The sequence below is a fragment of the Tachyglossus aculeatus genome, chromosome 12 (assembly GCF_015852505.1).
Source record: "Tachyglossus aculeatus isolate mTacAcu1 chromosome 12, mTacAcu1.pri, whole genome shotgun sequence".
Lineage (NCBI taxonomy): Eukaryota > Metazoa > Chordata > Mammalia > Monotremata > Tachyglossidae > Tachyglossus > Tachyglossus aculeatus.
The window spans coordinates 4,731,813-4,743,196 of record NC_052077.1 but is presented as its reverse complement, the minus strand read 5'-3'; the positions used below and the strand labels follow the sequence as shown (position 1 = coordinate 4,743,196).

General features: G+C 46.4%; 1 protein-coding gene across 1 annotated transcript in view; it reads left to right on the top strand.

Moving 5' to 3' along the window:
* Positions 1–948: 948 nt before the first annotated feature.
* LEF1 (lymphoid enhancer binding factor 1) overlaps positions 949–11,384 on the top strand; it is a gene marked incomplete at its 5' end in the record, with an annotated part of 145,607 nt that continues 135,171 nt past the window's right edge. The window contains 3 exons of the mRNA XM_038755040.1: positions 949–1,143; positions 5,976–6,042; positions 7,597–7,730. Coding sequence (XP_038610968.1) covers positions 949–1,143; positions 5,976–6,042; positions 7,597–7,730 — 396 coding nt within the window. The remainder of the gene's footprint in view (positions 1,144–5,975; positions 6,043–7,596; positions 7,731–11,384) is intronic.

Sequence of the window (11,384 nt, the reverse complement as noted above, 5' to 3'; positions counted from 1 at the left end):
AAGAGGGGGTGAAGAGGAAGGAGAGTGAGGGAGGAGGAGGAGGAGGGAAAGGAGGAACTGGGGAGGAGAAGGAGAGGCTCACCTGGGAAGGGCAAAGAGCACGAGGCCGTAGTGTGAGAGCCGGGCAGCTGCGCTCCCGGAGCCCCGTGCTTGTCTTCTCCCCATTCCCCGTGCCCACAGAGCCCAGGCACCCTCGGGGCTTCGGTCCCTCGGGCTCGGGAACAAAGGACCGCACTTTGGGGAGATTTGGAGAGGTGTGTGTGTGGTGTGTGTTTGTGTGTGCGCGCCCGGAGCTTTCTCCTTCTCTCTGGAGCTGGAAAGAAGCCCCTCGTTTGGGATCCTTTGGGCCAGCTGGTCTCCGGGGCACGGGAGGAGGGGAAGCCAACTTTATTCTCGCCCAACTTTTCTTTCCCCCCTCCTCTCCCTCCGCGAGATCAAATGAGCTCTGAGCTAGATGCCCCCGGGAGAGGGGAAGACGCAACAAGCTCCCAAGAGACCTCCACCGGGAACTGGAAGTTATTTCTTCTTCTTTTTCTTTTTGAAACTGTGGTCATTTTTCCTCCTCCAGGAAGTGGAAGACGGCCCCTGTCCCGTCTCCTTCCTGGGAACCCCGCGAAGCCCGGCGCCTTTGGGAATCCCACCCGGGAATTCCGCAGGAAGAGAGGATTGGGGACCTTCGACCTCGACTCCCCGGCGGTTGCCTCGGCCCTTTTGCGGACCTTACTGACCCCCTCTGGGGACCCCCGATCCCCCGCGGATTTTCCCCCCTAACCCAGGACCCCCGGAAGATTTGGGGGTCCCCAATTCCCAGGCCGGTCCTGCCTGCGTGCCGGGAAGGAGAGAGGAAAGGAGTGGTGGGAAGGGAAGAGGAAAGGAGAGGAGGGAGAGGCCGAGATGCCCCAGCTGTCCGGGGGCGTGGGCGGCGGCGGGGGGGCTGGGGGCTCCGGGGGGTCCGGGGGGTCCGGAGGGGACCCCGAACTCTGCGCCACCGACGAGATGATCCCCTTCAAGGACGAGGGCGACCCGCAGAAGGAGAAGATCTTCGCCGAGATCAGCCACCCCGAGGAGGAAGGAGACCTGGCGGACATCAAGTCCTCCTTGGTCAACGAGTCCGAAATCGCCCCCGCAGGCACCGGCCACGAGGTGAGCCTAATGATAACGACGGTGGCATTTGTTAAGCGCTTACTACGGGCTCCAAGCGCAAGGTGATCGGGTTGTCCCACGTGGGGCTCACAGGCTTCACCCCCGTTTTCCAGATCAGGGAACTGAGGCCCAGAGAATAATAATCATAATGGTGATGGTATTTGTTAAGCGCTTGCTACGTGCAAAGCACTATTCTAAGCGCTGGGCAGGTTACAAGGTGATCAAGGTGATCACGTTGTCCCACGTGGGGCTCACAGGCTTCACCCCCGTTTTCCAGATCAGGGAACTGAGGCCCAGAGAATAATAATCACAATGGTGATGGTATTTGTTAAGTGCTTGCTACGTGCAAAGCACTCTTCTAAGCGCTGGGAAGGTTACAAGGTGATCAAGGTGATCACGTTGTCCCATGTGGGGCTCACAGGCTTCACCCTCGTTTTCCAGATCAGGGAACTGAGGCCCAGAGAATAATAATAATGATGGTATTTGTTAAGCGCTTGCTACGTGCAAAGCACTATTCTAAGCGCTGGGAAGGTTACAAGGTGATCAGGTTGTCCCGGAGGGGCTCCCAGTTTTAATCCCCATTTTACAGATGAGGGAACTGAGGCCCAGAGAAGTGAAATGACTTGCCCAAAGTCACACAGCTAAGTGATCAATCAATCAATCAATCAAATCATATTTATTGAGCACTAACTGTGTGCAGAGTACTGTACTAAGCGCTTGGGAAGTACAAGTTGGTAGCATATAGAGACAGTCCCTATCCAACAGTGGGCTCACAGTCTAGAAGGAGCTGGGATTAGAACCCATGACCTCTGACTCCCAAGCCCGGGTTCTTTCCACCGAGCCACGCTGATGGTGTTTGTTAAGCGCTTATTCTGTGCCGAGCACTGTTCCAAGTGCTAGGGGGGATACAAGGTGATCAGATGGTCCCACGTGCGGCTCACTGCCTTAATCCCCATTTTGCAGATGATGGAACTGAGACTGGATTCGTTCATCCAGTCGTATTTATTGAGCGCTTACTGTGTTCAGAGTACTGTACTAAGCGCTCGGGAAGTACAAATAGGGGACATATAGAGGCAGTCCCTAACCAACAATGGGCTCACAGTCTAGAACGGGGAGACAGACAACAAAACAAAACAAGTAGATAGGTGTCAATACCATCAGAATAAATAGAATTATAGCTATATACACAGAGAAGGGAAGTGACTTGCCCAAAGTCACACAGCTGACAAGTGGCAGAGTAGGAATTCAAACCCATGACCTCTGACTCCCAAGCCCGGGTCTTTCCACTAAGCCACTGGGGGATCAGCAGCCCCAAATCCTAAATCCTTGGGAACAACAGGGGTTCTTTGTGCATGAGGCCCGGGAGATTGAGCAACAAGGACAGAGTAGAACAGAGAAGTCTCCAGTGCTTAGAACAGTGCTTGGCACAGAGTAAGTGCTTAGCAAATGCCATCATTATTATTAGCCGAAACTTAGCTTCCCAAGAAGCCATCCCAGGGATAGCTGAGCCCTGGAGGGGTTGGGTTTTTTTTTTTTAACCAAACTTTGGAAGGGTTGGGTTTTTTTTCTTCCCCCGGGGAGATGGGGGCTGGAATTGGTCTGGAGAGATCCCCAGGTTTGCAACCCGGAACGGATACCCCAGCATCTTCGCCCTCTTGGAGGGAATTTGTGGGACTGCCATCCGTTCTGCCACACTCCGAGCCTTGGCCGGGGGTGGGAGGGGACGGGACAGGACAGAAGAGGAGGGGAGAAGGGGACAGGAGAGGGGAGGAGAGAGGAGAGAGGAGAGAAGAGGACAGGAGAGAAGGAGAGAAGAGAGGAGAGGAAAGGACTGGAAAGGAGAGGAGGAGAGGAGACGAGAGGACAAGACAGGACAGGAGAGAAGAGGAGGAGAGGAAAGGAGAGAGGAGGGGGAGGAAAGGAGAGAGGAGGGGGAGGAGAGGAGAGAAGAGGACAGAAAGGGGAAAGGAGAGGAGAGGAGGAGGAGAAAAGAGGATAGGACAGGAGAGGAGAGAATACGAGAGGAAAGGAGAGGAGAGAAGTGCCCCAGGAGAGGAGAGGACAGGAGGGGAGAGAAGAGGAGAGAGGGGAGAGGAGGGGGAGATGAGAGGAGAGCAGTGCCCACGGGAGAGGAGAGGCCAGGAGAGAAGAGGACAGAAGAGGAAAGAAAAGGAGTGCCGGGAAGGGAAGAGGAAAGGAATGTCACGGAGGGAAGAGGAGAGAGAGGAGAGAAGAGTGCCGAAGAGAAAAGTGCTCTGGGGAGAGAAGAGGAAAAGAGAGGAACGTGGCGAAGGGAAGGAAAGGGGAGAGGGAGAGGAGAGAAGAGTGTCAGGGAGGGGGAGAAAGGGAGAGGAAGGCCGGGGCCTGGAGGAAATGTGTTTGGGGGCGGTGGGGGTTGAGGAGGAGCTGGGAAGAATCTGGCCGGGAGGTAGCAGGGAGGGGCCTGGCCCTGCCACCCCTGTCCCTGCCACCCCTAGCCCTGTGGGGTTTTGTGGTCACTAGATTATCTGCCCCCACACCACCTCCGGCCCCCAGCCCCCGAACCCTGGTCTGCCCCTTCCCACAGCCGGGGTGAGGGAGGGTGCCGCCACCTACTAGCATGGCAGCAGCATGGCCTAGTGGCTAGAGCACGTGCCTGGGAGTCAGGAGGTCATGGGTTCTAATCCTCACTCCGCCACTTGTCTGTTGTGTGATGTTGGGCAAGTCACTTCACTTCTCTGGGCCTCAGCTGCCTCCTCTGGAAAATGGGGATGGAGACAATGAGCCCCACGTGGGACAGGGACTGGGTCCAACCCAATTTGCTTGTATCCACCCCAGCACTTGGTACAGTGCAAGGCACATAATAAGCACTTAATAAATATTATAATTATTATTATTACTATTCAAGCCGAAGCTCAAGTGAAGCGGCATATGCTCGAGCAGAGAATGCTCTGCACACAGTAAACGCTCAATAAATAAAATTGAATGAATGAATGAGACCATGGGGAGAAAGTACAACAAGTGCTCGGCCTTCTCTGCAACCCGCCGGGGACCAAGGGTAAATACAGTCACATAGGTGGGGGCTGGGCCGGGCCAACCCCACATTTGGCTCCAGGCTGCAGAAGCCAGGGGTTCTGGCCCCAAAACCCAAATCCACACAACCATCCTCCTTCCCCCTTAGTCCTGGGCACATTGGAAGGGCTCCTTCAAAGTATGGGGCCGGGGATGGGGGGATTGTGGGGGAGGATGCGAGAAGGATCAAGGAGTTCCCAGATTCCTTATTCCCACAATGTCTTTCCCTCCTTGGACACTCCGGAGTGGCAGAGGAGTGAGCCCTGCAGAAGTCTGGAGAGTTTTAATTTCTTGTTAAAGTTCTCGAACCTCCTGTCCCACCAGAGGACCTTCCCCGACCATAGACCACTACATTTCCCTAGGGGACAGGAGCACAAGAACCTCCTGACTTCTCTTTTCCCTCTTCACTTCCCTCAGACTCTCCCTTTCTCAGGCCTCAGTCCTGATCTCCAGTCTTTCCCCTCCTCAAGCCTCCCCCATTTCCCAATCCTTCCACCTTCCCAAGTCTTCCCTCCTTTAGACTTCCCAACTTATCCTTCTTCCTCCTCTCCTCTACCGATCTCTCACTCGGCCTCCTCCTTCAACCTTTCCCCTGTTCTCCCCTTAAGCCTCCCACATTCCTCCCCTCCTCCAGCTTTCCCTCATCTTCCCTCTTCCGACCAGCCCCCTCCTTTCATCCTAACCACTTTCAAACTTCCAGGCCTCCTGAAATTTTGACTGGAAGAGGGGGCAAGTGGTTCTAGTGGGGTTGGGGCTGTCAGGTGGCCAGAGGCAGGCATGGGTGGGTAACTCTTTGAATTGCACGTGGTTAGTTCTGCTGGACTGTGGCTACTATAAGACCTGTGACTTCCCCTTGAAGTAGCCTTTAGCCGAAACCTGGAGATGACACCGGAAATCTCTGTGTTAACCACAGAGGAAGGTGACTTTTTTTTTAATTTCTCTTTCACATACACAAAGAGTAGATGGGGAAAGGATGAAAATGCAGCAGTGTGGCTTTAGTCTAAGGAGACCAGCCAAATTGCTCCTTTTATTGCCTCTAAGATGGCCCTCCTGAAGAGTCTAGCAGAGGGAGGCAGGTGACGGGGTCTCTTCAAGGATTGCTTAGCTTAGGTTGCATTTGCAGACCAACATTATGATGTTTCAGGGGCCCTCAGTGAGCCCAGTTTTAGTCAATCTCGAGGTGGCTGGGAATGGAGAGAGTATCCAGGGCAATCAACTTTATTCGATTCAGAATCATCGGATGTTACTGGACAACAACAGCAAGGTCAGAGTTAAGGGCACAACCTCCCCATCCTAATTAGCAGTTATATTTTTTTATTCCTCCTGGAAAAAGAAGCAAAAACCTGAAAGTGATTTATTTACAGGCTACAGTACTTGAAAATGGGCATGCTATTGGATATGGAGAAAAGTTTCTGTTCACTTCTTTTAATGACTGCTTCTTCGATTCTTCCCTCTCCTTTCCCCTTCCTCCTCCTTTTTCTCCCTTTTTGTCTCCCACATAAAAAAAAAACACCCATAAAACCTAAAGCCCCCTATATTAAATGCTTCCTTAGCAGGAAAGGGAAATGCACTTTGAAAAAGCTTAACAGTACATTTTCTCACTGGATCTGTTAGAATCAGAGCTCCTCATAGGCAGGGAACATGTTTACCAACTCTCCCAAGCACTTACTACAGTGCTCTGCACACACGGTATATACTTTTGATTGATTGATTTTAATAATCATGATTACATGTTATAAAATTTTTGTCTTTCCTTTCGGGGGTGGATTCCACGGGATTAGGTGGCCAGGCAAGGACAAACTTCCCAAGAATCATACCATGACAAGGCCAGGGAACATTCTGACGAAGGTAAGGGTCAAATTTATTTTTCTATCTGTGATGTTTCACATCTGCTTATCCTGGATAATAATCATAACAAATGTGGTATTTGTTGAGTGCTTACTATATGCTAGGCAATGTACTAAACACTGAGGTAGATTCAAGAAAAGTGAGTTAAAGACCCTATACTTATTGTATTCTTATACATGTTTAGTTGCATTCATATCCATGATGTTATTTTGAAATTTGGGAGAACGTGCTGGCCTAGGGTTTATTAGACTAGATAAAAGAAGGGAAAATTATTTCCAAGCTATCTTATGTTCTCCTGGCTACCTGAATGCAAATGAAAGGCTAAATGGAGTTTTGAAGCTTTGACCTGTGTTTCTCAGGTTTCTTCTGTTGTCATTTACTGAGAAAACTGCATCACTGATGTCGATACGTATGTTATGCATATACATTTTATTTATATAGTACTATATGCATAACATTTTGATTTTATACCATCACTTTCAAAATCATCTTGAACTGAACAGGTTGGGGTTATAGATATATTTTCAACACCTCTGTAGATTCATAAGTCATAACAGATTTTCTCTATTGCTCTGAAAGCAGGATTGCCACTTCTGAGCCAATGCCGTAGTTTTTGCCGAACCTACTTATGTCTGGTTTTTCTGCAGAAAGTGAAAGCACGGTCAGTGTGCTCAGAAACTAAATTTATCTTAGAGAAGTTTTTCCAGACCAATCTCATAATTCCATAATAGTCAAATGTTGACAATTCAGCTTTTTCTTTTATTCCCAGTTCTGGCTCTCCCTAAAGTACTTTTTTTATTTAAATTGCAAATGTGTACAATTGAAAAGACAACCCCTTGTGGGTTAAATGAGTTCCATCAAATGGTAGGGTTTTCTCATACATCCCTCTGAATTTCTGTTCTCCTCAACTGGTTTCCCTTGGCATGAGCCAAATGTTTTTTTTCTAATGCAGAATGCAGTATCACAGTCAGAGAAGGAATTGTCTTTAGCTGCCTTTTGTGTGGAAATAAAATCCACATACTGTATTGGCCTTCCACATACACTTCATTTGCCATTATGGAGGATTTACACATCAAAATTAAACCCCTTAGAGTAGAACTTCGAGTTTGCACTCTGTTGCTCGTACTTGACAAGCATAGCTCTTCCAGTCAGTTCTTGATTTCTCTTGCTTCAACTTAATCATCTGAAAGGTCAAGTGGACTATTGCCTATCCACGTTAAAGTAATATATTGTATTCTGACGACTTTAAAATTCTCTGTATTTGGGGGAAGTTTTTCTCTTAAAGCCCATACAGTAGCCAAGTTATCAGTACTGAACTATTAGGTTGGTTAAATAGAATCTAGTCTAGGGACCTCAGGAGGTGGTTTAGGTAAATGATTTATTTACCTTTTTGGCTTCCTGGAGAATGCATGTAATTCAGCATTTACAGAACAATCACCCCAGTTAAAATATTTTCACTTCAGCCAATACACCGGTTAAGCAAAACAAAATTAACATAAAGAAGGAGATAAGTGCAACATTTATTGTTTGTTTTTTGTTTTGTTTCCTTTTTAGGAAAACATCCAGATGGAGGTTTATACAACAAGGGCCCATCTTACTCCGGTTATTCTGGGTATATAATGATGCCAAATATGAATAACGACCCGTACCTGTCAAATGGATCTCTTTCTCCACCCATCCCTAGAACAGTGAGTAATGTATTTTTGCTCCAGGTGACTTTGCTGACTCCAGTTCGCTCAAGAAAATGATCTCAATACATGCTAAGTAGCGGGTGCTAAAATGTTGCTGTCTTTTAGGAATCCTGACTTGATCATTTTGAGTTCAGGGGAGGATGTGTTGAAGATTCAGGTAGCGCTATAATATTGTTTGTGTAGATGAGACGGAAAAGGATGAGATGAGATGGAGCTTATGTTTAAAGCTGAACTTTCTGTGCATTGTGCTATATGAGATCGATACACTGAGACAGTTAATGATTTATGCATTCTAATGAACTTTTTGTATAAAGAGGGAAAATTATTTTTCAAATGAACCAATAGATTGTGCATTTTAATGCCTGGAAGATTAAATTAAATATTGTGAGTCTGGATTATATATGTAATTAGACCAAATTAGATCACATTTAAGCTTTTATAGACCCTCCAGGAATAATGCATCTTTATATTTGATATATCTGACGCAGCTTAACTTCTTGATACTGCCCTATGTGAAATGGATACATTATCTCTTAATTTCATTTTGAATGGCTCAGAGAAAAGCACAAAGATTATTCTAAAAACGAAACAGTTGTTGATATCTGCTTGGGATACTGTAGGATCAGGTGGAGTTGTTATTTTCAAGTTTTAAAGGTCCTACAGTGGTCAGCAAAAATAATCATGCACGTTCCTGCTTCAGTTGCATGGGGGTGTGTGGATTTTTTTTTAATTTGGTGAGGTAATAATCTTCTGAATTCAGGATCTTTACTGATTTAGTGTTAGAATGCTAATTCATATCTTCAGAAATGTAGGAAAAATAATTGTTCCATTAGCAAATGAGAAACACAAGGCTGGAAGAATCTTCAGAGATCATTAAACCACAAGCAGGGTGGCATTATATTTGCCCAGACAAATTGCTACTCCTGGTCATCAAAAAGTTTTCGAACTGTTTAGATTGCATTTTAAGACTGTTTGGGTCTTAGGGAGATCTGAAACCTTACTTAATTAAATGGTAGACCAAATATGTTCAGATACTTCTTTATAAATACCTTCACATAGAAATTTTGTGTACACAAGATTGCTAAGAATAATGGTTCTTTGAACAAGGAGTTTCTGGGATGATGGTAAACATTATAAAATTGTAGTTTTTCAAGTTGTCACCGGATACAACATATCTTAAAAAATTGCATAGCTGTTTATTAACATTTGGGGACAATTTTTGTTTGAGCTAGATGCATGTTTGCATAAATCTAAGTTGGCACATCATCTGTCCAGGAGTAGAGAAATGCTGGATTTATTATCTAATAGAAAATTACAGGATGTATTAAATATGTCACTTCAGAAAAAGAACAAAATGGTAATATATATTCTGGCATAGTCTCTGTTTCAGTGTTTTAGAATACACTTAAAAATATGCAACTGAACTTCCTTTGGGATAACAAAACAAACAGCTTTCTCTCTAAGAGGGAGACTTATGAAAAAGGCTTAGCCAGAGTTATGACATTTCATTTTTAGGCTTTTAATTAGAAGTAGTCAAACTCTATTAGATTTACTGTCTTTCTAAACAGACGGGTTTTTGTTGAAAGGCATTTAGAACACTTCTTGACTGGCTAAATCACAGTCCCTAACATGTTAACAAAAAATGTAGTCATTAGACGGTCTTATATCTTCTTTTCTCTGATTCCTAGAAAGTGAGAAGGGCTACTTCTTCAGCAGACTTCCCCAAATGAAATTATTGAAAAACCAAACCAAAGTAAAAATCTCAAACAAAACCTGGAAACCAGCTTTTCATCTTTCACTAAAAACCCTCCACCCGCATAATCCTTTGAGATTCATTCATTCATTCAATCGTATTTATTGAGCGCTTACTGTGTGCAGAGCACTGTACTAAGCGCTTGGGAAGTACAAGTCGGCAACATATACAAACGGTCCCTACCCAATAATGGGGTCACAGTCTATAAGGGGGAGACAGACAACAAAACAAAACATGTAAACAGGTGTCAAAACCGTCAGAATAATTAGAATTATAGCCATATGCACATCATTAATAAAATAGAGTAGTAAATATGTACAAGTAAAATAAATAGAGTAATAAATCCGTACAAATATATACAAGTGCTGTGGGGAGGGGAAGGAGGTAGGGCAGAGGGAGGGTGGGCGATGGGGAGGAGGAGAGGAAAAAGGGGGCTCAGTTAGGGAAGGCCTCTTGGAGGAGGTGAGCTCTCAGTAGGACTTTGAAGGAAGGAAGAGCGATAGCTTGGTGGATGTGCAGAGGGAGGGCATTCCAGGCCAGAGGGATGATGTGGGCTGAGGGTCGACAGCGGGACAGGCGAGAACAAGGTACAGTGAGGAGGTTAGCGGCAGAGGAGCGGAGGGTGCGGGCTGGACTGGAGAAGGAGAGAAGCGAGGGGATGGAGAGCCTTGAAACCGAAGATGGATGGAAGTTGAGATGGAAGTTGGCCATGGATTTTTTGGGGTAGCCCAAAAGATCAAAAGAACACTTTAGTGGATTTATGATAACTGTTGGTGTCAGTCATCTGAACAATCTTTCTTTGCTTGGGAAAGATTTGTGGCCAGAGTAGATCCGCAGAATGGAGGTGGGGGAGGGATTGGTTGGGCCCTTAAAAAGAAGGGGCTGTCGGTGTGGGAATGGTTGATGTTGGGGGAAGGAGGGAGTGGTAGAAAGCAGTGGCTTTTCTGACAGTTTATATCATCTGTCTTGTCTTGGTTTCACTTGTTCTCTTGCCTTTTAGAGCATGCATATGTCTTTTCAACTGCGTTTTCACTAGTTTGTATAATTCCAGAAGCTCTGCAGCTATAACCAAGAAACCACACATGTTAGCCCTTGAATAATTTTTAGCTTGCAGCTGAACTGCAGTCTTTATTTTCAAAGTTTCACAGCTGCTTTTTTTTCCCCATGTGAGCAATCTCAAGAATGCCCAGCAAGACAAATTCAGGGTCCACCCCAACCTCAGCAGATTCTTGCGTTTTTCACTCTGCTCTCTAGCTCCATGTTTCTGCCTCCTAGGCCTCTGGTTCTTAGTTTCCTTTATTGGAGTGGTGCCTCGGGTTCTCCTCTGAGGTGTCGGGGTGACCATTTGTGTTTAGGTGTAGTGTCCTGGGACAACCCTGCTATTATGTATTTACATAACAAAGCATGGGCTTGTTTGCTGCAGCTGTTCCTTGGAGGTGTTAGGGTTGGAAACCTCCTTGGGCATTGAACTTTTTCACCCACTCAATTCTAAGCCCTCTGATTGACTTGTGTTTATGGGTGGCAGTGAATATCAAAGCTGGTGAACTGGGTCTGGAGAAACAGCATGGCCTAATGGAAAGAACACAGGACTGGGCGTCAGCAGACCTGGGTTCTTGTCCCGGCTCTGCCACTTGTCTGCTGTGTGACCTTGGGTAAGTCACTTCTCTGCCTCAGTTATCTGATCTGTAAAATGAGGACTAACTCCTCCCTCTGACTTAGACTGTGTGGGACAGAGACTTTGTTCAATCTGATTATCCTCAGTCTACCTCAGCACGTAGTATAGTTCTTGGCAGGTGTGTTATTGAGGGCTCACTCTGTGCAGAACACTGTACTAAGCACCTGGAAGAGTACAACACAGTAGAATTGTAAGCATGATCTCTGCTGTCAAGGAATTTACA